General features: G+C 39.7%; 1 protein-coding gene across 1 annotated transcript in view; it reads left to right on the top strand.

Annotated features, from left to right (window-relative positions):
* The window catches only part of sft2d1 (SFT2 domain containing 1), a 67,400-nt gene that overhangs the window by 25,452 nt on the left and 14,327 nt on the right, over positions 1-27,621 (top strand). Inside the window, exons 3-5 of the mRNA XM_043696110.2 lie at positions 1,844-1,926; positions 19,297-19,378; positions 26,557-26,592. Coding sequence (XP_043552045.1) covers positions 1,844-1,926; positions 19,297-19,378; positions 26,557-26,592 — 201 coding nt within the window. The remainder of the gene's footprint in view (positions 1-1,843; positions 1,927-19,296; positions 19,379-26,556; positions 26,593-27,621) is intronic.

The raw sequence follows: 27,621 nt of genomic DNA, 5'->3' as shown, positions 1-27,621 counted from the left end.
TTGGTGTTGTGGTTCTGTTCGCCAAGCTGGAAATTTTTGTTGCAAACGTTTCGTCCCCTGTCTAGGTGACATCCTCAGTGCTTGGGAGCCTCCTGTGAAGCGCTTCTGTGGTGTTTCCTCTGGCATTTATAGTGGCCTGTCCCTGCCGCTTCCGGTTGTCAGTTTCAGCTGTCCGCTGTAGTGGCCGGTATATTGGGTCCAGGTCGACGTGTTTGTTGATGGAGTTTGTGGATGAGTGCCATGCTTCTAGGAATTCCCTGGCTGTTCTCTGTTTGGCTTGTCCTATAATAGTAGTGTTGTCCCAGTCGAATTCATGTTGCTTGTCATCTGCGTGTGTGGCTACTAAGGATAGCTGGTCGTGGCGTTTCGTGGCTAGTTGATGTTCATGGATGCGGATCGTTAGCTGTCTTCCTATTTGTCCTATATAGTGTTTTGTGCAGTCCTTGCATGGGATTTTGTACACTACATTAGTTTTGCTCATGCTGGGTATCCCGGCGTCTCAATCCTCTGGCTGCACATTAATCTTCACCACATTGTGTATGTTTTGTTTCTTATGTTTTTATTTTTCTAATCAACCTGTTCAGAGATGTTGTTACACATCTCTGGAACAGATGAGAATTAAACCCAAGCCTCCTGGTCCATGGGATAGGGACATTACCATTGCCACAAGAGGGCCCCATATAGAATCAAGGATATCTGGGAGTGAGTAACAGGCTGGAACCTAATTGAAAATGGAATTTATATATAGAATTATGCGTCCAGGAATGAGTTAGTAATGTTAAAATACATGGATTACAGGGGCAGCTAGCCAATTAGGTACAAAGTTGGCTTGAAGGTAGGAGACAGAGGATGGTGGTTGAGAAGGGTTTTTTTGGACTAGAGACCTGTGACCAACAGTGTGCCACAAGGATTGGTGCTGATTCCACTGTTTTTTGTCCTTTATATAAATGATTTGGATGTGAACATAGGAGGTATGGTCAGTAAAATTGGTGGTGTAGTGAACAGTGAAGAAGGTTATCTCGGAGCACAATGGGCCTTGATCAGATGGGCTGAGGAGTGGCAGTTTCATTTAGATAAATGCAAGGTGTTGCATTTTGGGAAGGTAAATCAGGGCAGGACTTATACAGTTAATGATAGGGCCCCCTGGAGTGTTGCCATTAAAAGGACATAGGAACTTACGGAGGTTTATCAAATCATGAGGGGCATGGATAGGGTGAATAGCCACGGTCTTTTCCTCCGAGTGGGGGAGTCCAGAACTATATGACATAGGTTTAAGGAGAGCGGGGAAAAAAATTAGAAGGGTCCTAAAGGACAAGTTTTTAAACACAGAGGGTAGTGCCTATATCGAGTGAGCTGCCAGGGGAAGTGGTGGAGGTGAGAACAATTACACCATTTAAAAGGCATCTGGATGAGTACATGAACAGGAAGGGTTTAGACAGTTGTGGGCCAAACATTATCCAATGGAACTAGATCTGTTGGCATGGATGAATGGACCGAAGGATATGTTTCCGTGCTGTATAACTCTAAGCCTCTAAGTTGCTAATAAATTGCAAATCAGTAATGGTATGTATTATTCAGTCGCCATTATTTTTTCAACCAAATGTCTTAATGTTTGTTGTTGGATAGAAACCAAATGCATAGGAATGTAAAAATAAAATCAAAAGCAAAGAATAAAAATGACACTTTTAAAAATATATAATTTCACTTTCTCTCAAATGGATATTGAAAGTCCTTTTGTTAAAATATTAGTGAATTTCAGACATACACCAAGGGTATACTGCAGCTGTAATAATTTCTGATAAAATGGTAGAATTTATTCTTTTGTTTTTTGTTATTCATTCAGGGAACAGTTTTGCTGTGGCTTCCAGGTGGACTCAAATTATTTGCAGTGTTTTATACATTAGGAAATATTGCTGCTCTTGCCAGGTAAGTGTTTACCATCTTAACAACAACAGTACTGTTCAGCTGCTTTTTGTTCTATGCTTGAGAGATCTGTTTCTCCTTAATGTTTCAAGTTTTCATCAGTTTCTGTCATCTTTCAGTCTCTCAATTATTTCTGACAGTACTTGTAATAGAAATTGTTTGGTTTAAAAGATACAAGTGAATTGTGACTTAGAAATGCTTTCAAAATTTAAATCAAAAATATATATTTTCAAACCTTATATATTGAATTAAAATATTAGTAGTATGTGCTAAATACCGCAATGGTAAGTTCCAATGAGTGTTATTGGTTCCTTATTCAAGCTGTGTAAAGGATGAGTGAACATAACTATCTAGATTACGTATAGAGTCATAGAGATGTACAGCATGGAAACGGACCCTTCGGTCCCACCTGTCCATGCTGAACAGATATCCCAACCCAATCTAGTCCCACCTGCCAGCACCCAGCCCATATCCCTCCAAACCCTTCCTATTCATATACCCATCCAAATGCCTCTTAAATGTTGCAATTGTACCAGCCTCCACCACATCCTCTGGCAGCTCATTCCATACACGTACCATCCTCTGCGTGAAAAGGTTGCCCCTTAGATCTCTTTTATATCTTTCCCCTCTCCCCTCTCACCCTAAACCTATGCCCTCTAGTTCTGGACTCCCTGACCCCAGGGAAAAGACTTTGCCTATTTATCCTATCCATGCCCCTCATAATTTTGTAAACCTCTTTCACTTTTACCTGTACTTGTTGAGGAGTGACTCATGCTATGATTGATCACCTGCCATACCCCTCAGTCTGTTTTTTTTTCTCCTTTTGTTAATTGTGAGTCTTTTGTTTCCTATCTCAATGTGCAATACCTAATATTTATCAGTAAAATCTATCATTGTTTAACCTTTCTAATTTTTTGGTACATTAAATGCTGTTAATTTTGGGGGAGATGTAATCCTTTGCTCCACAAGTGGAACATGAGGACAACACAAGTGGAGACGTTATGCTATCCAAGTCAGTCCACCAATCAAATATTGAACTGCCCTGATATCCATTTCTAGTGACATCACAGCCACTTACATTCTATCAACTGATGTTACTGATTAGATCTTGAACCTCATTATTGAGCCCTAACTTTTTTTTTCTTCTCCATGCATGCAATTAAAAAAAACTTATTGTCATTTACTACATAGTTTGCAGTCACCAGCAAATCATACCACAAAATACCTTTTTTAAAAAAAAAATTTAAGCAAGGTGTGTAAATTCTGTAAGACAAAATATGACCGTTGTTTCATTACATAGTCACTTTTGCAATAGTAAAATATAAATAGATTAAAGTGTGATTGTCTGCCCCAATCCCTCAACTGGCTTAAATACTGACTTGAGTGATAAAACTACTTTGGACAAGTTGATGGTAACTTTTAGATCATGATAAATGGTCGTGCTATGAGAACCACAAGGACATCCGTGTATATGTCCATTGGTCCCTTTTGAGGTACAAATAGATAACATGGTTAAGAAGGGATATAGAATACTCACCTTGTTTAGCCGAGGCACTTGAGTTTAAGAGCAGGGAGATGATGCTGATACTGTATAAAATGTTGGTTAGGCCGCAACTAGAGTATTGTGTGCGTTTCTGGAATCCACATTATAGGAGGAATGTCATTAGTCTGGTGCAGAGGAGATTTCGCAGCATTTTGCTGGGCTAGAGAGTTTTAGTTATGAATTGGTCCAATTAGTGATGTTTTCCTTGGAGCAGAGGAAACTGAAGGGCACGTAATTGAGATATTAGAAGGAAATATCATAGTATGGTTGAATTTAGAATACAGATGGAGAGTGTGAACATAAAATCCAATACCAGGGTCCTGCGCTTGAACAAGGGGGCCTATGAGAGAGGACCTGGCTAAAGTAGCCTGGAAACAAAGATTTTATGGTCGGATAGTTGACAAGGAGTGGAAGACTTTCAAAACAATTTTTCAAAGTACTCAGCAAAAGTATATTCCGGTGAAAAGGAAGGACTGTAAGAAAAGGAGTAATCTGCCATGAGTGTCGAAGGAAATAAGGGAGTCCATCAAATTGAAAGGCAAGGCATACAAAGTGGCCAAAAACAGCATGAAACCAGAAGATTAGGAAACCTTTTAAAGGACAACAGAAAGCCACAAGAAGAGTTTAAAGAAAAGTAAAATAGAAAATAAGAAAAAACTAGCACAGAATATAAAGACAGAGCAAAAGTGTCTATAAATATATAAAACGAAAAAGAGTGGCTAAAGAAAACATTGGTCCTTTAGAGGATGAGAAGGGACATTTAATTATGGGATATATGATGAAATGGCCGAGGCATTGGATAGGTATTTTGTAACAGTCTTCACAGTGGAGGACACTAATAACATGCCAGTAATTGACCAAGAGACAAAGGTAGATTAGGACCTGGAAACAATCATTATCGCAGAAGAGGTAGTGTTGGACAAGCTAATGGAGCAAAGGATAGATAAGTCTCCTGGCCCTGATGGAATGCATCCCAGGGTACCAAAAGAGATGGCAGGAGAAATAGTAGGTGCGCTGGTGGTAATTTTCCAAAGTTTGCTGGACACTGGGCAATCCTAGTAGATTGGAAAACAGCAAATGTGACACCACTGTTTAAAAAGGGAGGTAGACAAAAGATGGGGAATTATAGACCACTTAGCTTAACCTCTGTAATGGGGAAGATGCTTGAGTCTATTATCAGGGAAGAAATCGCAGGGCATCTCGAAAGAAATTGTTCCGTTGGACAAACGCAGGTAAGGTTCATGAAGGGCAGATCATGCTCGACCAATCTTTTGGAATTCTATGAAGACATTATGAGCAAGATGGACAATGGGGACCCGGTGGTTGTGGTGTACCTAGATTTCCAAAAGGCTTTTAACAAGGTGCCGTACAAGAAGCTGCTACATAAGGTAAGGATGCATGGTGTTGGGGATAGAGTATTAGCATGGATAGAAGATTGGTTGACTAACAGGAAGGAAAGAGTGGGGATAAATGAGTGCTATTCTGGCTGGCAATCAGTGACTAGTGGTGTGCCTCAGGGATTGGTGTTGGTACTGCAATTATTTGCAATTTAAATAGATGATTTGGAGTTGGGGAGTATGATGTCAAAGTTTGCAGATGACACTAAGAGGAATGGCAGAGCAAAGTGTGCAGAGGACTGTGAAACTTTGCAGAGGAACAGAGATAAATTGAGTGAATAGGCAAAAGTCTGGCAGATGGAATACAATGTTAATAAATGTGCAGTCATACATTTTGGTAGGAGTAACAGTAAAAAAGATTATTACTTGAATGGTAAAAAGTTGCAGCATGCTGCTATCAAAGGGACCTGCATGTCCTTTTGCATGAATTGCAGAAGGTTGGTCTGCAGGTACAACAAGTAATTAGGAAGGCAAATGGAATTTTGTCCTTCATTGCTGAAGGGATTGAGTTTAAAAGCAGAGAGGTAATGTGCAGCTGTGCAAGATGGTGGTGAGGCCACACCTGGAGTACGGTGTGCAGTTTTGGTCACCTTACTTGAGGAAGGATGTACTGGCACTAGATGGGCGCAGAGGAGGTTCACTAGGTTGATTCCGGAGCTGAGGGGCTTGCTTACGAGGAGAGACTGAGTAGATTGGGATTATATTCATTGGAATTCAGAAGAAATGCGGGGGGAATCTTATAGGAACATAAAATTATGAAGGAAATGGCAGGTGAAGTTAGGACAAAAGGGGATAGCCTCAAGATTAGAGGGAGCAGATTTAGGACTGAATTGAGAAGGAACTTTTGCACCCAGAGGGTTGTTAAGCTATGGAATTCCTTGCCCAGAGAAGTCGTTGACGCTTCTTCAGTAAATGCTTTTAAAGCTAAGATAGATTTTTTTTTTAAAATAAAGGAGTTAAGGGATACGGTGAGAGCGTGGGTAAGTGGGACTGACTCCATTAAAAGATCAGTCATGATCTTATTGAATGGCAGAGCAGGCTCGAAGAGCCAGATGGCCTACTCCTGCTCCTAGTTCTTATGGAGTTGTAAAGTTGAGGGTATAAATAGAGTAAACAGGAAGAAACCTTCCCTCATGATGGAGTTACCAATGACCAAGAAGGCATAATGAGAGGCAGGAGAGGGGATCTGAGGAAAAACGCTTTCACCTAGAAGGTGGTGGGAATCTGGAACACTCAGCCTATAAGGGTGGTGGAGGCTGAAACCCTCATGACATTTATGAAATATTTAGATATACACTTGTGATGCCAAGGCATGCTAGGCTATGGGCCAGTATTGAAATAGCTAGTTATTTGTTTTTCACCGGCACACTCAATGGGCCAAAGGGCCTTTTTATGTGCACTAGACCTCAATGACTACATCTCTGATAATAAGTAGAAATGGAGTAGAATCACTGACAAACTTCAATTCATCACAAGCTTGATGCATCCATAGGATTCACTCTGCCACCAGCAGCTCTTCAACTGTATATCATGCTGATTTCTCTGTCTTTCACGTGAAGAAGTTCCCACCAACCATTTGGTTTATATCACTTATAACTGCACGTTCAACTGATTGTTATGCTCAGGCAGCTTTGCAAATTAAAGTCAAAAGACTTCAAAACGTATGAACTCAGAATGCCACATTGTCAGAAGTGCTGAACTTTTTGAGATATTGGACTAGTTGCGGTATTGCTCCCTCAGATGGATGTAAAAGAACCTACATTGATGCTGAGCAGAGATTTTCCCAGTGACTAGGCCTTCTGCTAACATCTAAAACTACTGAGCTGCTCACTGATCTAATTGTTTGTGCAAGTTAATTGGTTAATTCTTTTTCTGAGTTACAACAGCGTGTACTCTTCAAAGCTCTCATTTGCTGTAAAGTCCTTTGGGATGTCCCAGATTTCTGAAAGAAACTAAGCTTGGGTTCATTCTTCAATTGTAAATGTGAGTAGTAAGTTGTAATGTAGCTGCAGCTAGTGCAGACCTTCTGTAATTAGTTTACTTTCTCCTCACTGCTTTTCCTGCCTAAAGCTTGAATTGCCCACTTCACTTTTAGCATGTTAAGTTGTGAGTGAAATAAGTCAAGTCTATATGGGGTTAGTGACAAGTGAAATTATTAAACAATTAAGTAAGTTTTGCAAAGAAATGTAACCAGTGTTAAGCTTCGTTGAAGTTTTGATTTGTCATGGTGTCTCTTCAAGCGACAATCATGTGTTTTTGTCTCTGGTTAACTTGGTTATTAGCTCCAGAGGGGTAAGGGGGTTGTGGTGGGTTTATGGTTCTGTTTTTAGTTTGAAGAAATAATTATGAACAAGTAAATTAACTCTGTTCAAGGGAAAGTTTTGTATCTTGGTACGGGCTTCACTTACAGTTATCATATTTCAGGAAGCAGGTCGGAAAGTATTTACCTGACAAACACCTGGAATAGTTATATGGCCTTGTGAGGAAAAGTTGGACAGGCTGGGCTTATACTCATTGGTGTTTGGAAGAGTAAGAGGTGACTTGTTTGAAACATAAGATCCTGAGCGGTTTTGACAGAGCTGTGAAACAGGTGTTTTCTCTTGGGAGAATCTCTCAAATTAGGGATCACAGTTAAAAATATAATGGGTCACCCATCGAAAACAGGCATGAAGCAATTTTTTGCTGTGTCAAGCAGCTTGGGAACTTTTCTTGAAAAGGCAGTGCAAGTAGAGTCTTTGTATGTTTTTAAGACAGAGTGGATAGATTCTTGTTAAACAAAGGTTATAAGGATAGACAAGCACATGAATTTGAGGCTGCAGTCAGATCAGCTATGATCTTTTAATGGTGCAAACTCTAGCAGAAATAAACTGTTCGGCTGTTGCGTCTGCTCTGCCAGTCAGTAAGATTGAGTCTAATCTAATAATCTTCAAATCAACTTTTCTGCCTTTTTCCCATAACTCTGATCTCCTTATTGATTAAATACTGTCCATCTTGGCCTTGAATATATGTAACCAACCCAAACTTGACAGCCCTCTACAGGAAAGAATTACATAGTTTGACTACTTTCTGAAAGAAGAAATTCTTCCTCCGTTCTTCCATTCTTTCTTTCAAAGTGCTTAACCTCACATTTTCCCACATTATACTCCCCAACCACTAAGTTTTCATTCACCCACCTATCCAACCAGTCCATTTTCCGTCAGACTCCCTGCATCATCATCATCATCACTATCCACCTCCTATTGTTTTGTCATTTGCAAAGTTAGTACATTGACTTCTCTCTTCCAAGTCAATAATGTATCCTGCAAAGTGTTGTGGTCCAGCACTGAGCCCTTTTGACGATGTTAAAAATTGTATGTCATCAAAAGTTTTATTTAAAAGCTGTACTGTTGTGATGGTCTTCTCCTAAAGTGTGTTAAAACCATGGTGAGCATTATAATTAGAACGGTAGAGAGGATATTTTAAACTTTGGGCAAGGAATCAAATTTGGGAACATATGATAAGCTAACTAAAGAAGACAAGGGAAATGATGATTATGTTTGGAAGGGGACATAGTGTACAAAGCTCTATCTGAAAGGCATCTGTCACTTATAATAGATGAATACACGGTACAAATAGAAAAAAAATGTATGATGTGACAGTAATTCATGTTCGAGGGTGCAAAACATTTCGTAAGAGCAGAAAGCTAGGAAAAGGTGGAGGGATAACTGAGTTGAAGATGATGTTGGTACCAAAGAGATGCCCTTATTCTATATCCTGATGTCCAGAACTCAGATTGAGATACAAAATTAGTAGTGGTCAGAAGTCACTTGTGGCAATGGTTTTGCTAACCCTGACTGTAATCACACTGTCCAGCTAGGTCTGCTGGAGGAAATAATGGGTCATTTTGTAAAAGGTGTGTCAACAATCACGGGAGATTTTTATCTGCATATAGATTGGATGAATCAGATTGACAAGAGTAGTCTGGACAATGAGTTTATAGGAGTGTTTTTTGAGACAGGTTCTTGGGGCAATATGTTCTAGATCTAACCAAAGGAAAGGGTATACTAGATCTGGTAAATTACGAGATGGGATTAATTAATCTCAATGAAAATGTCTCAATAGCAATGATCAAAATATGACAGAATTTCATATTCAGTTTGAGGGAGGGAAGCAACTCTAAGATTTGGGTGGCACAGTGATTAGCACTGCTGCCTCACAGCGCCAAGGACCCGGGTTCAATTCCGACTCGGGCAACTGTCTGTGTGGAGGTTGCACATTCTCCCCGTGTCTGCGTGGGTTTCCTCCGGGTGCTCTGGTTTCCTCCCACAATCCAAAAATGTGCAGGTTAGGTGAATTGGCCATGCTAAATTGCCCGTAGGGGTAGGTGTGGGGGAATGGGTCTGGGTGGGTTGCTCTTCGGAGAGTCACTGTGGACTTGTTGGGCCGAAGGGCCTGATACCACACTGTAAGTAATCTAATCTAAAAAAAACTACTCTTATCTAATATAATCTAATTAGTGTATTAAATTTAATAACGGCAATCATGCAGAAATGAAAGCAGAGCTGATTTGAATGAAGTGGGAAATTAAGGGATGGGTCTGCCACTGCATCTCTACTGATATTTAAGGATACGTTTTCAGCATACTTGAAAGACCTAAAGGAAGGTTGCACCACCCATGACTAATTAAAGCAATTACAAATAGTATCAAATTGAAAGAAAATGTCATTGCCAAAGAATGAATAGCAGATCAAAATATTGAACAAAATATGAACAGCAAAGAATTATTAAATTGATGGACAAGTGGAGTACCAGAGGGAACTAAGTAGAAATATAAGACATGAATTTCTGCAAACATTGAAAGGCTAAAGAGTGAGTAATATAATGCTGGTCCTTGACAAAGACTGTGGAGTTAATAGAAAATAAGGAAATAGCGAAGTAATTGAACAGCTATTTTCTGTCTGAATTCACTGCAGAGTATACAAATAACGTCTGGAAATTAATTATGAGTTAGGAGGTGAAAGGAAAGAAGAACTTTTAAAAATTATAATTGCCAGGGAAAATTCTTGAAATTGAAAGCTGACCAAGTCACCAGGTCCTTATGAATTTCATCCTAGCATCTTTTTTAAAATAAAAAGTGGTTGCTAAGATTAATGAATTGGTTTTTAATTTTCCAAAATTCCCAAGATTCTGGAAAGATATCGTCAAATTAGAAGGTCTCCTGTGTTCAAGAAAGGGAATGGAAACACCAGGTGCAAAGCCAACTAATCTCTGTCATTGGGAAATTGCTGGAATCTGTTAAGATTATTGCAAGGTACTTAAAGTCTCAAGGCAATCAGGCAGAGTCAACGTGGTTTTGTGGAAGGGAAATCCAGTTTGATGAATGCTTGGAATTCTTTGAGAAAGTACAGAGCTTGGATAAAGGAGAATCTGTGGATATACAGTGCTTGGATCTCTAGAAGACATTTGACAACGTGATTGAACAAAGTTTACTGCAAAATTAAAGCTCATTGTAAAAGGTAATGTATTAACATGGAGAAAGCATTTTTTGAAAAGATTTGTAACTCAGGATGATGGTAAGTCAAGTTAGCTGGCTGAGCTTGAGGTTTGTTTTCAGATGTTTCGTCACCGTACTAGGAAACAACATCACTGAGAGTCTCCAGTGAAGCACTGGAGGTGTGTCCGGGCTCTCTCTCTATAGGTCTTGATTTCTTTCTTTCATCAGGGTGATGTCATTTCCAGTTTTTTTTTCTCGAGGGAAGGTAAATAGGATCTAAATCGATGTGTTTATTAATGGAGTTCTGGTTAGAATGTCATGCCTCTAAGAATTCTTGTTTGTGTCTTTGTTTTGCCTGTCCTAGGATGTGTGTATTGTCACGTCAGTGTGGTGTCCATCTTGGTCTGTATGTATAGAAAATGGTGAGAGTGGTCATGTCTTTTGGTGGCCACTTTGTGTTCATGTATCCTGGTGGCAAGTTTCCTGATAGTTTATCCAATGTAGTGTTTTTTACAGTTCTTGCATAGTATCTTGTAAATTACATTAGTATTGCTTCCCTTGGGGGAAAAAAAACGGAAATGACATTACCCACCTTCAGAAACCCAGACCTATAAATGGAGAGGCAGGGCATACCACCAGCGCTTCACTGGAGCATCTCACTGATGATGTTACCCAGCCATGGTGACAAAATGTCTGATAAACAAACCTTCCAGTTCAGCGAGCTAACTGACGGACGTTATGGAGAAAGCATTTATAGCTACTACAAGACAAGGCAAAAATGGATAATTTTCAGGTTGACAAGATGTGATATGTGAAGCTTCACAGGAATCAGCTTGGGCATCAACTTTTTTTTTAACATTATTCACTTAAGGGATGAGGGCATCAGTAGCTGGACCAGCATTTACTGTCATGCTGTATTTGCCCTTGAGAAGGTCATGGTAAGCTTCTGCTTTGAACTGCTGAAGCCCATGTTCTGTAGGAAGACTCGGAATTCCCTCCTTAAAGGTATTCTAGGATTTCAATCCAGTGACACTGAAAGGAATGGTGATATATTTGCAAGTCTGGATGATGAGTAGATTGGGGGGAGTCAGAGAATTATACAGCTGGAAACAGACCCTGTGGGCCAACTCCAAACAGATGACCTAATCTGATGTAGTTCCATTCATCACCAATAAGGTCCATATCCCTCTAAATCCTTGCTACTCATGTACCCATCAGATGCCTTTTAAATGTTGTAATTGTACCTGTCACCACCGCTTCCTCTGGCCACTCATTCCATTCACGCATGTGAAAAGCTGCCCCTTAGGTTCCTTTTATATCTTTTCCCCTCTCACCTTAAACCGATACTGTCCAGTTTTGGACTCTACTGTCCTGGCTATTCCCCCAGTCCATGTACCTCATAAGTTTATAAACCCCTGTAAGGTCACCCCTCAGCCTCCAATGCTCCAGGTAAAAACAAAAGCTTCCACCCATTCACCCTCTCCCTACAGGTCAAACTCTGCAAAATCCTTGGAAATCTTTCCTGAATTATCTCAACTTTAACAACATTTTACCTTTGACAGGCATACCAGAATTAAAACTGGCCTCACCAATGTTGGAGGTGGCATGATGGCTTAGCACTGTTGCCTCAGTGCCAGGAACCTGGTTTCGAATCCAGTCTCTGGCGACTGTCTGTGTGGCGGTTGCACGTTCTCTCCACATCTGTGTGAATTTCCTCGGAGTGTTCCAGTTTCCACTTCAAAGATGTGCGGGTGAACTGGCCATGCTAAGTAGCCCACAATGTCCAGGAAATTCAGGCTAGGTGCATTAGCCATGGGAAAATGCAGGATTACAGGGATAGGGTAGGGGATGGGTCTGGGTGAGCTGCTCTTTGAAGGGTCCGTGTGGTCTTGATAGTCAGAATGGCTTGCTTCCACACTTTCTAATGATTGTAATGTCCTATACAGCCACAACATGACATCCTCACTCCTATACTCAATGCACTGACCAATGAAGGCAAGCATGCCAAACATCATTACCATCCCATCTACCTGCGACTCCACTTTCAAGGAACTGTGCACCTGCACCGCTAGGTATCTTTGTTCAGCAGCACTCCCAAGGGTCCTACTATTCACTGTACAATTCCTGCACAGGGTTGCCATACCAAAATGCAACACTTCACGTTTGCCTCCTTGACCCATTGGCCCATTTGATCAAGGTCCCATTGTACTTAGAAATAACTTTCACTGTCCATTAGACCACTAATTTTGGCGTCATCTGCAAACTTACTAACCATATCTGCTGTATTCACATCCAGATTATTTATGTAAATGATGAAAAGCCGTGGACCTAGTACCAATCCTTGTGGCACACCACTGGCCTCTAGACCGAAAAATAACCCTGTATCACCACCCTCTGTCTCCTACATTCGAGCCAAGTTTGTATCCAACTGGCTAGCTCCCCATAGATTCCTTGTGATCTAACCTTGCTAATCAGTCGTATATGCAGGATCTGATTGAAGTCCATATAGACAACGTCCACCTGCTGTGCATTCATCAATCTTCTTTGTTACCTCTTCAAAAAGAAGTAACTCAATCAACTTAGTGAGACACTATATTTCCCATGCACAAAGCCATGTTGACTATCTATAATCAGGCCTTGCCTGTCAAAATGCATGTAAATCCTGCCCCTCAGAATCCCCTCCAACAACTTACCCACCATTGGCGTCAGGCTCACTGTTCTATCATTCCCTGGCTTTCCTCACCACTTTTCCTAAATAAGGATATCTTCCGGCAACTCACCCATGGCTATCAATCGCAGGTGATGATGTATCCTTGCATCCGCTGTCTTTGTCCTTCGAGATGGAATTAATTGTGGGTTTGAAAGGCGCTGTCTAAAAAGCCTTGGTAAAGTTCTGCCAGTGTTTTTTTTACATACTGTTGCTGCTGAGCATGCATGGTGAAGGTAGTAGACATAGTCCCAATCAAATGAGCTGCTTTGTCCTCAATGGTGTCAAGCTTCTTGAGTATTGTTGGAACTGAGCTTAACTAAGCAAGTGGAGAGTACTCCATTACACTGCTGACTTGTGCCTTGTAAATGGTGTACAGACATTAAGGAGTCAGGATGTGAATTACTCATTGCAGGTTTTCTAGCCTCTGACCATCTCTTGTAGCCACAGTGTTTGTATGGCTAGTCCAGTTCAGTTTCAGGTCAATAGTAACATACCTAGGATACTGATAGTGAAAAATTCGATGATGGTAACATAATTGAATGTCAAGGGGTCATGGTCACAACTTCTCTTGTTGGCGAAAGTCATTGCCCAGCACTTAGGTGGTGCGAATATTCCTTGTACTTGTCAGCCCTTACCCAGATATTGTCCCAGTCTTGAAGCATTTAGACAGGAATCAAACTCTAATGGGTCATTCTTATGGTTGCAAGATGTAAAGACTGATATGCCAGAGATCCGTGTTGGTGCATCAGCTTTTTACATTTTATATAAATGACTAAAGGGATCAAAGGTAAGGTTGCTAAATCTGCTGATGACAAAAATATATGGGAAAGCAAGTTATGAGGAAGACTAGAGATTGGGAAGGGTTATAGATAGGTTAGGTAACTGTGCAAGGTCTGACAAATGGGTGCGAATGTAGGAAAAATTGTAATTGTTCAGTCTGGCAGGAAGAACCTTTATAAAAGCATATTTAAACAGAGAGATTACAGAACTTTAAGGTGCAGAGGGATCTGGGTGCTCTAGTGCATGAATTACAAAAGGTTAGTTGGCATTTAGGAAAAATAGAGATGGAAATGTGTTGCTGGAAAAGCGCAGCAGGTCAGGCAGCATCCAGGGAACAGGAGAATTGACGTTTCGGGCATTAGCCCTTCTTCAGGAATGAGGAAAGTTTGTCCAGCAGGCTAAGATAAAAGATAGGGAGGAGGGACTTGGGGGAGGGGCATCGGAAATGTGATAGGTGGAAAAAGGTCAAGGTGAGGGTGATAGGACAGATTGGGGTGGGGGCGGAGAGGTCGGGAAGAAGATTGCAGGTTAGGGAGGCGGTGCTGAATTTGATGGATTTGACTGAGACAGGCTGGGGGGAGGGGAAATGAGGAAACTGGTGAAATCCGAGTTCATCCCTTGTGGTTGGAGGGTTCCTAGCCGGAAGATGAGGCGTTCTTCCTCCAACCGTCGTTTCGCTGTGGTCTGACGATGGAGGAGTCCAAAGACCTGCATATCCTTGGTGGAGTGGGAGGGGGAATTGAAATGTTGAGCTACAGGGTGGTTGGGTTGGTTGGTCCGGGTGTCCTTTTTCCACCTATCACATTTCCGACGCCCCTCCCCCAAGTCCCTCCTCCCTATCTTTTATCTTAGCCTGCTGGGCAAACTTTCCTCATTCCTGAAGAAGGGCTAATGCCCGAAACGTCGATTCTCCTGTTCCCTGGATGCTGCCTGACCTGCTGCGCTTTTCCAGCAACACATTTCCATCTCTGATCTCCAGCATCTGCAGACCTCGTTTTCTCATTTAGGAAAAATAATTGAATATTTCCATTTCTAGTGAGGGGAGTGACCTCAAACATATAGGTGAACATTGGGAGATACTGGCCATAATTTTCTCTCTCAATATGGACACGATGCCAGGGAACACATGAATTACAAATATTGACACCATTGTTCAGAAAACTCTCTAAGGGGAAGGCTAGCAACCAAGGACCGATGAGTTTTAACCCTAGAGATAGTGTTTAGAAACAATAACTCAGGATAAAATTAACAGTTATTTGGCTAAACAGATTAATAAGGAAGTCAACGTGGATTTGTTGAAGTAGTTCTTATTTAGCTAATATGAATGTCTTAATGATGTAATGATTGATTGATTGTGGTGCACATGAACTTCTTGAAAGCCTTTTACTATATAACAGGCTTGTCAGCAAAGTTGAACATGATGGAATAAAAGGGGCAGTGGATGCGGAATTGTAAACTATTTTTAAGGCAGATTCTTACCAAGCAGATGAATATGGTCAGAGGTATGCAGGAATGTAGAATTGAAGTTAAATTCAGTCCAAAGGGCTGAGTGGCCTAATCTTGTTCTAGTTCGTCTGTTCATGTAGACCAATTTTAATTAGTAAGGGAACCAGGGATAGTGAAGTTGAGAATTATCAGACCAGTCATCAGGTGGTGTAGACTCGGTCTGCTTCTGCTGCTACATCTTATGGTGTGATGGTCTTCCTGAAACATGCAGAATCCTGAGCAGAAAAGAGGGGGATCACAGCTAACTAGGAGTGAGGATAAGTTGGAATCACCAAAGTAATTTATTACTTGCAAGAGAAAGTAACTTAAGGTTACATTTGCTGAAGACCTAGCTGCAGAAAACATTCCGTTGTTATTAAAGCAAACATGGTCAATGTTTAAATTTGAATCTGAGATGATCTGCAAGGGAGTAAAGAGAGTAATAACTGCCTATCTTGAATATACAATGGAAATACATTGACTGTAACCTTACCAATCTGAAGGTGTGTTTCAGCTTTTGTTTTGTAGAAGCTTGCCAGTTATTTGGGGATAAAAGCTTGCTGGCTTATGCCTGATATATTACATCTATTCAAATTCAATGATGTGTGGAATATCAATGCTTTCTTTCCGTGTTGCACCTTTAAATTTGCAGAATGTATTGTTACTGTACTAGTCTGATTGGATTAGATTACATTACTGATTAGATTAGATTACATTACAGTGTGGAAACAGGCCCTTCGGCCCAATAAGTCCACACCGACCCGCCGAAGCGCAACCCACCCATACCCCTATATTTACCCCTTACCTAACACTACGGGCAATTTAGCATGGCCAATTCACCTGACCTGCACATCTTTGGACTGTGGGAGGAAACCAGAGCACCCGGAGGAAACCCACGCAGACACTGGGAGAACGTGCAAACTCCACACAGTCATTCGCCTGAGGCGGGAATTGAACCCGGGTCTTTGGCGCTGTGAGGCAGGATTGCTAACCACGGTGCCACCGTGCCACCCACGGCTAATAAAGTTGTTAGCGAGAATCAAAAAGTAGCTATGAAAAGCAAAGCATAGACCTCGAGGAGTGCAAGGAAAAATAAAAGTTATGCTGTGCCTCTTTGAAAGTGTGCTGTTGGTATTATGTTGCTTTTATTAGTACAATTACCACAATATTTGATTTCTAGATATTTTTCATTGTAGCCAATGCATTCTTTAAGCCAGTAAATTGCAACATAATCACTATAATCTGTTCAAAGCAAACCAAGTTTGGCCTTAATTAGCAGTTAGTAATGCCAAATGAGCATTTTAGTTATTTGGTAGTTTGTAATCTACAAGGCATTGTGATGTCAATATATTGAGAAATTATTTCATGTTAAAATATTATGCGTCATCCAATATGGATATGTATATCCAACACTATTAGACGGATTGAATAAACCAGTATAAAATGAAATATCTGTGTGGATTTAAATGATGCTGTCTAAATAGCAGCTGAGAACGAAACGTCAATCTGTGTTGCTTTTTTACGTATTTGCTTTCATCAGTCTTGATGCTTGCATAGTTATAAAACAATTACTCCTACATCATGAAAGCAGAAAAAACAATAAGCATTTTGAAGCCATAGAGCTCATGGAAAATGACTCATTACAGTGCATTGCCAAAGAATAGTTTGCACAGACAAAATATTAAACAACTTTGTTTCCTTTGACCAAAATTTATTTTACTTCCTACTTTTTTATGAAGATAATTAAACTTGAAATCTATTCTAGGCACTAATTGTGGTTGATTTTGCACAAATTTTCAACCTTTTATTACTTAGGTTTTTTTTATAATTGTAAAACTTTGAAGTTGAAAGTTATCTCACTGTAGCCAAAAATAAGAAAAATAAGAGTTTGTGTGACTTTTGTATAGTTTATAGAACATAGCCTTGAAAAGGAGGCTCATTTAGTCACACCATCTCCAAGAGTTGGATTGTATTGTTGACTCTAAATTAGTGAATAAACGAACCCGTTTTGGTAAAACAGTAATTATGTATACCCTGCCAAATTGTCTTTTCTGAAAATATAGTTTATAAGTTGAAAAGAAAATTAACTGTAAATCTGTTTGACTTCCTCAATGAAATAGCTTTGCATTAAAGCATAAATGATTGCCAGTGACAACTAAGCTCATTTGAATGTTATGCTCATCAATTGCATGTAAATCAAAAATTGAGCATGTTATCTCACAAATCTGTACCTTTTTCCAAAACTCTGTATTTAAATCTCTCTGGTCAAGGTTTTGCATGCATACCCATAATCCCGAAATAGTCCTGGGTAATAAATTTCAGCTTCTGTGTAAGTGACCATGATGCACAGCCCATCCTCATCCTTTCTGACACCTCTGCAATCTTTGACATGGAACCACTCATTTTCTTTCAATGTCTTATATGTTGTCCAACACTAGTAGACAGACCTCACCTGATTCCACTTGGCTTTGGAGTCATTGCCAAAAAAATTGCATTGGCATTATCTTTCACAGCATTACTATTCTGGCATGACTACTTCCTTCTCTGGGGTGGCACAGTGGCTCAGTGGTTAGCACTGTTGCCTCACAGCACCAGGCATCCAGGTTCAATTCCAACCTTAGGTGACTGTCTGTGTGGAGTTTGCACGTTCTCCCTGTGCCTGTGTGGGTTCCTCTAGATGCTCTGCTTTCCTCCCACAGTCCAAAGATATGCAGGTTAGGTGGATTGGAGATGCTAAAATTGCCAATTGTGTCCAAGGATATGCAGGCTATGTACATTTGCCATCGGAAACATGGGGTCACGGGAATAGAGTATGAGTTGTGGCTCTGGGTGTGGTTCTCTTTGAGGGCACTCAAAGGGCTTAATCCCACACTGTAGGGTTTCTTTATTATATTAGGTTACCCATCTCCAGCCTGCTTCCGCTTTTCTGCTGTTGAATCCTTGTCTATGTCTTTGTCAGTTCTATTTCAGTGCTCTTCCTGCCAGTCACTTCACTTTCCATAAACCTGCTCATGCAATCCATAGCCTAAACCAAACGCCACTCCATTAGCCATCATTGACTTTGCCTGCCTGTATTGGCTACCAGAGCACTATGCCTCAATTTTAGCCAGCTCATCCTTTGGTTAAAAGCCCTCCTTGGTTCTCTAGAAGCATTGTTGCTCCAACTATGAATTCTTTCACATCCATCACTTCTTTCATGTCACTGTTAGAAACCATGCTTTTAATCATCTTGCCTCTGTAATGTCTTTAGGACATTGCCATCTATTAAAGTTGCTTTATAAATGGGACTGTACTTGTAAAACGGAAAAAAATGTTTTGAGACTTTATGCTATCGAGAAAGGAACAAATCTGATTTATTCAGAGGTTTTTGTTCCAAGAAATTATTAAAAATTGAAAACAGCATTTTAAAGAAAGCTGTGAAGACTGTTTCCATTTGTAAAACAATTTCCTGGTATTCAGTATTTTCCTTATTTTTCTTCTGTATCATCTGAAATTTGTAAATTATTTTCTTTAAATTTATGCCACTTTCAGATTGGCAAGTATTCTGGATACCTTGTGTTATCCAGTTTTTTGAAAAAAACTGCTATCATCTGCATTTTGTAAGAGATGCAGTCAGGTTGTTGAATGAAGATTTTGGAGAAAGCCTATTGGTAACTGCCATCAGTGCTGTTTAATTCAATAAATGCTTTAAATTAATATTGAATGCAAAGTGAAGACGGGATGGCAGTGTGACTACATTTCCTAACACAAGTTTCACTTTGATATCAATGCTATTGTGTGGTTTGAAAAGCTACACAGCTTTTTAAAAAAAAATCTTTTGGCTCCATGAAGTGAAAGGGTGATTCTGATTGAGATTCATAGTTTGCTGCCTAATAATTGACAACTGTAAGACCGCTTTGTCTTTCTTTCCTCCTGAATCTACTCACCTTCTTTGCCAAACCTAGTTTCTGAAAACTTAAATTTGTTTTCTGTCTGATAATTCCAGCACCTGCTTTCTCATGGGCCCATTGAAGCAACTGAAGAAGATGGTTGATCCGAACCGTTTGTTTGCCACTATTATTATGTTGGTAATTAGAACTTTACTACACCAAGTTTTCTTCTAAATTCTATTATAGTAAATTTTTTGTATGCATTCTTTCTATAAGTTTAACAAATTTACATAAAGTACTGTACCATAAAAGAGTATTATTTACAGGGACTAAGGAATAGGCATGAAAGTAAAGTTGATGCCATACTCTGATCAATTGGAAAATTAAATCACAGGTTCAAGGGGCCAAATGGCCTATTGTTCCTAATTTGTATGGTTGTATGATTTGAAAATGTAATTTTCCCAGAAATTATTCTGAATTAATTTAAAAAGTGCAAGCCAATTCTATTCTAAAATTTTCAAATTTCCAAGTTGTCATTACTGCACATTATTTATGTTAGCTCTTTGTTCATCATCCTTTCTCTCCAACCCATGATCATTAATACCACTAATTTTTGGCAAATAGCTCAGCCCTATCTGGCTTTGATGTTGCATTTGTTTGTCCTAATTTAAACCACAGGTAATAAGTGAATTACTGGAGCTTGCTGAAACATTGGGTCCTTTCATTAGCTCCCTATCTGTGGTGGGGGCTTTGAATGTGATTTTATTGATGTGACTAAAAAGATTTTTTGAAATTCCAACATTTCTGTTGCACAAATTGTCATCCTGTTTTGTAATATTCAAAGTGCCTTTACATTTGGCGATGGAGGGTCTCAATCATAAGTAAACCTTTATCATGCTTATAAATACTTACAAAATACTTATAAAAGTCAAGTTTAGGCAACATATTTTAAATTGGACAGAAATAGGACTAATCATCTGAAAGGTTACATTTTGTCTTATGTAGTGTTGTGTGTCATTTTCATTGTCTATTTCACATATTACTAAGTTAAAACAGGAATATTTGTAGAATTGTTGATCCATCAATGTGTTTTACAAGCTAGTGACAGACTCTTAAACGTCAAAGAATGTGTGTGAAATTACTTGTTTGTTCGACCTTCAAGTACAATTTTCCTGTCAAAAGGGGAACTACCTTGGGATTTTGCCCCTCCAGATATTGGCACCTTGAACAGTCATATGATTTCTATCTAACTTGCAGTACAAGAACTCACTCTGTGGACTGTACTATCAATGGCTGCAGTCTTTCCCACTGAAAAATAATCAAGTACAACTTTTATATTGATCTAAATATGATAAATTTTTAAATAAACTCAGTTCTTTTGGTGGATTGTATAAATTTGTTCTTTTTTTTGTATTTTACCAATGCTACCTCAGAATTTTGGCAGCTTTCAAACAATCCTTTTCTGCATTGCAGTCCTTTGTCAATATAGCTCAAAACTTTAAGTTGTGTGTTAAATACTTTCTTGAATATTCCAGATGAAGGGCTTTTGCCCGAAACGTCGATTTTCCTGCTCCTTGGATGCTGCCTGAACTGCTGTGCTTTTCCAGCACCACTCTAGTCTAGAATCTGGTTTCTAGCATCTGCAGCCCTTGTTTTTACCCAGTGGTTAGCACTGTTGCCTCACAGCACCAGGGACCTGGGTTTGATTCCTGCTTTAGGCGACTGTCTTTGTGGAGTTTGCACATTCTCCCAGTGTCTGTGGGGTGTCCTCCAAGTGCTCTGGTTTCCTCCCACAGTCCAAGGATGTGCAGGTAAGGTGAATTGGCCATGCTAAATTACCCATAGTGTTCAGGGATGTGTATGTTAGGTGTATTAGTCTAGGGTAAACGTAGAGTAGTAGGGGAATGGATCTGGGTGAGTTACTCTTCGGAGGATCAGTGTGGACTTGTTGAGCTGAAGGGTCTGTTTCATATTGTAGGGATTCTATGATTAACTCAATTGGTGAGATAAGAATGATTACCCTTGACATCAAAATCGCATTCAACTATGGCATCAAGGAGTCCTAGCAAAACTCAAGTCAGTTGTTTGGAGTTGAGCCTAGCACAATGGAAAATGGTTGTGATTTTTGGAGGTTAAACATTTCAACTCCAGGGCATCACTGCAAGATCTCCTCAGTGTGATATTCTATGTGCAAACAACAGAAGTGGGAATGCTTGCCAATAATTATAGTGTTCAAGATTATTTTTAGCTCCTCAAATACTGAAGTAGTCTGTACCAAAATGCAATATGACCTTGTTAACAGCCAGGCCTGGGCTGACAAGTGGCAAGTAACATTAACATCAAACAAGTTCCAGCAATGACCATCTCCAACAAAAGAGAATCTAACCATTGCTTCTTGAAATGCAATGGCATTACTAATTCTGAAAACCCCACTAATACCATCCTGAGGGTTACTATTGACGAGAAACAAAATTGCACTAACCATACAAATACTATTGGTACAGTAGCTGGTCAGAGGATAGGAATCCAGCCCACCGCCTGAGTCTCCCAAAGCCTGTCCACTGTCTACAGGGCATAAGCTAGGAGTGTAATGGGATATTCTCCACATTCCTGAATAAGTGCAGTGCCAATAGCATTTAAAGCTTGACAGTATCCAGTACAAAGCAATAATCTCGATTGACACCTATCTACTACCTTCGATATTCATGTTCTTCACCCCCAACAAACACTATCAGCAGTATGCGCCATCTACAAGATGGGCTGCAGAAATTCACCAAGGCTTCTTATACCATTTTCCAAACCCATGAACACTACCACTTAGAAATACCAGGACAGCAGATGAATGGGAATACCATCACCTGCAACTATCCCTCCAAGCTACCACTCATCCTAAATTGAAAATATATTCCAGTTGCTTTAGTGTTGCAGGATCAAACCCCTGGAACGCTGTCACTTTCAGCATTGCTGTTGTACCTGTTCTAAATGAACTATAGCTGTTCAAGAAGACAGCTCACCACCAACACAAGGGCAATTGGGAATGGCCAATAAATGTAACCTAGCCAGCAAAGCCCACATCTTAATTTCTTCTTTTTTAAAAAAAAAAGATTGATACCAAGATCTGAAACTCCAGCTCTTCTCAAAACAATTGGCTATTGCCAGCTCCAATGAAGAAGTGAGCATGGTTAGGTTAAATGCTCAAGATACCTTTTAACGTTGCAATTGTTAAATCTTTTCTCCAACTCAGCTATTATTGCTGGAACAGAGGCATATAGTTCTGAAACTACATCTTTTATTTGTGTCCTGTCTTTAGAATATCAGCTCTGACAATAACCAAAGTATGCCAAATACAAATATCGCTCAACAATTTTCTTGTTCCGAGTATGGGCTAATAAGTCACAAGTAACATTAGCGCCATAAAAGTACCACAGCTAAAACATATCCAACAAGATAGAATCTAATTATCTAATTATCATAGCTGAATCTCCTGCTATGAACATTGAGTGTTCCATTAAACAAAAGCTAAACTTAACCTACCTGAAGGTTAATTTTTCTAAGTACCTGGTTCCAGATGACTGGACAATTTCTTGCTACACATAGCCAGACAAGCTGAATAATTCATCATCTGAACAAAGCAAGAAATATAGATGTGAAACCAGTTGTAGGTTCTGGGTCAGGTTGCAACCATCTTTTATCACAGAAGCCAATATGTGATATAGTGAACTTAGATTGAATTAAAAACTCCTGAGTTCAAATGCTATAAGCCTTCCTTTGCACATTTTAACTTGCTGTTGGAAGAAAAACATTTGTTTTAAACCAGGTATTGCCTTTTGAACTATAAACATGATTTGTCATTGGGCAGATTGACAATACATGTGGAATTAGTACTGCTATCTAGTCCATGTGAGAGGGGTCCTATCGTTCAGTCTATCTTTGCTGTGTAGCTATACGGCAACATGAGTCAACTTTCTCAAAAATGAGATTGTCAGACTATTTACAAAAACAACTTACACCATTGTATCTGAAGCAGACCAAGTTTATACTAAGTATTTGGGAAATTGAGGATTAATATGACACAGTATATAAGTTATTTTTCAAGAATTTGCTCAAAACATCACAAAATAGATCAAGAACTCCATACAAGGCTCATGGACCTTATTCCTGGCTCCTTTATTTCCCGTCTGTTTCCTCCTTTGTTTGATAAAGAAGTGGAGCGTGTTGACTTGTTTGCATTTATGCAAGTGTTGCAGACCTGCTTCGAACAGTAAGAATATTATTTGAGGTAACTCTAATGCCTTAACACAGTTTTGTTGTCAGGGACAGCAAATTCTTCCCAAGTGTGGCTTTGACAGAGCGTTTACAAATGAAGGTGATTAATTTCCATTGAAAACAAAATGTTAATGTGAAAGCTATTTCTATTACTTAAAATGTTCTTCTTCTTTGCTGTTTGATTCAAGCCCCAACTGTTCACATTGCTTAATAATTAACCTGTTGGAATTTTCAGTTATTAATTCTGACTGTTAAGCCAAGAGTCTCTGATATTCATTCATGGTATTACCTTTTTTTAACGCATTTCAACAGTTCATGTTCTGAATCCAAATGTTTGTTTAAGCTGTACATTTATAAGTGGCTACCAACACTGGCTTCCAAATAATCAGGAACATGGTTAACTTTGCAGCATTGATTCATTATGTCATCTGCATCTATTTTATGTTCTTTTAAACCATGGGTCACAGATTTGAGATGCCTCAAAATATAAAGCATTAACTAATCCAATTCCTGTCTGCCTGCCTGCCAGAGCTGCTCATTATTCCAGAAATATCATGTAATGCAAAGGTAGCCCCCAACTATATCCTGGGGGAAACTGACAATTAGATTCCTGACCCTCACTTTCAACATTAGGTGTCAGGAGCCCATGGACATATTTGTCATTAAATAGGAGATCCATTTACCTCCCTCTCTTGGTTCCGTTCCTTTCCTTCCCTTAGCCCATTGGGCCAAGCTTTCTTCAACATTCCTCACTGTAACGCTGAACTTCATCTCCCCCTAATTTCTGACTCATTGCCCCATCATACACTGTATGTGACACACCTCTTATTGATAGTTTATGGGGAATAAAGTACAGTAGTTTCCCCCCCCCCACCCCCAACCGACCACGGGGGATACATTCCAAGACTACCTGCAGAAGCCCTAAACCATGGATAGCTGTGAACCTATTCATTTAAATGGGAAACGTACCTTCCCAGCAGCCTCCTGGTTCCAGGTTTTGGAACGTCCCCTATAATATGTTCAGGCCGGGGTAAACCACGGGTAACTGGAACTGTGGAAACTGGACCTGTGGATACAGGGATCGCCCTGAATGTCAAATTTAAATAGATTAAACTAACACTTGAAGTTCAAAGGAACAAAAAGGAAAATGGGAAAGAATGAGAGAATGTGAGAACAGAGTGGCTGCTAACATGAAAGAGACTCCAGAGATCTTGTTAAGGCATTTAGTGAAGGTGTTGTTGGAGAGGGGAGCTGATTTAAGGGACAATGAGGGATCAGTGCAAGGAAGCAGAGGAAATGCTGAGGTTCTGAACTTAATATCTGTCTTTGCCAAGGATGGTATTGCTGATGTCATAGTAGAGGAGAAAGCAGTTTAGATACTGGAAGAGTTAAAAGTTGATACAGAGAAGATATGAAAAGGGCTAGCTGCATTTAAATTTGAGATTTCACAAGTACTAGATGGGGTGCACCCAAGGAATATAAAGGATCAAGAATGGAAATTGCGGAGACACTAGCCAAAATTATCCCATCTGCATTAGATACAACAGTGGTGTCAGAAGACTGAAGAAATGCAAATGTTTTACCCTTGAACAAGAGCAAGTAAAACGATAAGCTGAGCAAAAACAAGCCAGGCAGTTGATCTTGGTAAGATTAAAAAAATTTGTTGGAATGATAAACTGGGAGAAAATTAAGAGTCTGGATTAATTAAGGAAAACAAGCACGTAGTTGTTAAAAACAAATTGTTTAATACACCTATTAGTTTATTTGGGTGGGAGAAGGGAAATGTTGACCATGTCATGTGGAAAAGAAATCATGGGCTGTAGTGCTTTCTCCTCTGTTAATATTATGTAACCAGATTCACTTCTTTGAATCTGGCCCTGTATGTCAAAAAAATTCTCTTCAACTCTTGAGTTTTGCTTATCTATAGTTTGTGGAAGCTACTTAATTTTTCACTAACTATTGGGTCATGTGATTCCTCATAGATTTTGCTTCACTCCTCTCTTTGTTCTAATTGTTTTGATGAGGGTGGAGGCCAACGTTCCTGCCAAGCTGCACAGTTGTTGGATGGTTCCATGCATGCTGATCACTATGCTGACACATTAGCTTCTGCTTTCAAAAGGCACTGTTGCACACACCTCCGAGGTTTACACAACTGGATAAAACTGTTGGCTGTGCTCAGGCTCTTCAAGTCACAGACCACACTGGGTAGCACCATGGTAATGTGTGTTTCTCCAATTTTGACCATCTGAAATCACCATTGGCAGCCATACTTTCAGGTTACAAGGCCTCAAGTTTTGGAATTCTTTCCTAAGCCCCTATTCTTCACTGTCCTCCTTTGAAGCAGACCTTAAAACCTACCTCTTTGACAGCTGCTCTCTATGGATGTAATATCTTCATCTGAGTGTCAAGTTCCGTTTGAGAGCTATCTCGTGAAGCAGCTTTAGTATATTCACCTGCTTGGTACCTCCCCAAGCTACGCATTCTTTTATTTTCTTTTGCTTGAGAACTGCTGTTTGCTTTTAGACAAAATGTAAATTTTTGTCCTCGTGGGATTGTGTTCAAGTAATGACTGAAAAAGCTGAGTGGCGAAAATAGCCTACTCGGCAACTTCAGTAGCACAAATTCAAGGCAGCAATAGAGTCCCGAAATACAGTTCTTACAAGAGTCCTTTTATACATAGTAATGGATTTTTAATATACGTAAGAACTATGGTGTTACATTATTTTATCTATAGTATACAAAGGTTTGAGGGGCTTCTGATCTGGGAGATCTGCGCTGTTTACTGTTTTCTTCTCTAATATACTTCCTACTGTGGTCTGTTGCAATATATTAGGCTGCAGTTGTAGCCTGAAATTTGTTATATGCTGGGAAGCGGTTATCTTAGTCGCCACAAGTAATTTATGTGAAGCCTTGAGGTATTAGAAGAGAAGAAATCACTCGTTCACATATACTTTCAATAGGCAGTATCTTGCAAATTGAACAGTTGCAAGTAGTTCATCCAAAAGTTACTATTCTAAATAAGTGTCATAATGGCTTGTTTGCATTTGAGTTGCTGAAATAATTGGACACTGTTTTTAAAAATATTAACATTTTTCTCTTTTATTCTCTAGCTATGCTTCGCCTTAACGCTATGTGCAGTCTTTTGGGTAGGTAGCATATATGTTATCCCTTTGTTAAGTATAAAATCTATTGTTAATTAGCATTCTGAATAAAACTTTGTGATGGTCCTCCATTGAGCTGTGCGGGTCAAAAGATCCCTCTTTAATGCAACCTTGGATTGTGCTAAGTTTGCTGACTTCAGCTAGGATGATGCATGTTGGTTTAATGCTCCTTGGGTAAGATTGGTCACAGTCTAACTTCATGATCCTCTCTCTCATGAAAATTGCTGGAAAGTAAATATGAATAGGAACAGGCTTTCCGGAGTTAATTCGTCAAGCTTCCAAATGAGAAACAAAATCTTCTGCGAGGAGTACCATGTACGTGGAACTGAAGCCCTGGAAAATTTGGAGTGCGTACTTGTAACTTATTTCCAGATTTGATATTGCTGTAACAGTACACTGACCACTTACTTATTTTTTGGTAATCAAGGTGGGGCCTTTTCATTTGTGGCATTGTCTGCATTGTTAACAAATCTTACATATCAAACATAAAGAATGGAATCCTAGGCTACTCTGCCCCTCAAGCAAGCACATCAGTACAGTTTGATCATGGTTCACCTGCATCTTAACCCATCTTCATGTCATCCATGATTGCGCTGTTCAAAGGTAAAGGCAGGTTCTTGGCTCATTGTTATCTGAGCTTTTTTGTTTTCTTGGCAGTTTTTGCAAATGGGTGGTTGCCTAGTGTTCTCATAAGATGATGAGGGACATCCCAAATCTAACTCAGTCAGGACAGGAAATGAACCTCTTTTTGATGGCATTAATCTGAACCACACCTTAGCCTCGGGACCAACTGAGCTAACCAGCCTACTTAACACCAAGTACTCATACAGCATTTGGCATTCTGCATTTATAAATTTTATATTGACCAAATTGAATTTTCAATCAGTAAGTGGTTGGAGGACTTTGTTCCAGATTTTTACTACCTTGGTATTTCTCCTTAGTTGCTTAACTCCAGTTTTACAGAAATGCTCTTTTTGAGACTGCTCCTTACAGTGTTGTATCTAATTTTGATGT

The sequence above is a fragment of the Chiloscyllium plagiosum genome, unplaced genomic scaffold, assembly GCF_037043375.1.
Source record: "Chiloscyllium plagiosum isolate Xiang-an unplaced genomic scaffold, Cpla_swu_hap1 HiC_scaffold_10, whole genome shotgun sequence".
Classification (NCBI taxonomy): Eukaryota; Metazoa; Chordata; class Chondrichthyes; order Orectolobiformes; family Hemiscylliidae; genus Chiloscyllium; species Chiloscyllium plagiosum.
Note: the sequence above shows the minus strand (reverse complement) of the source record. Positions and strands in the feature narration are given on the sequence as shown.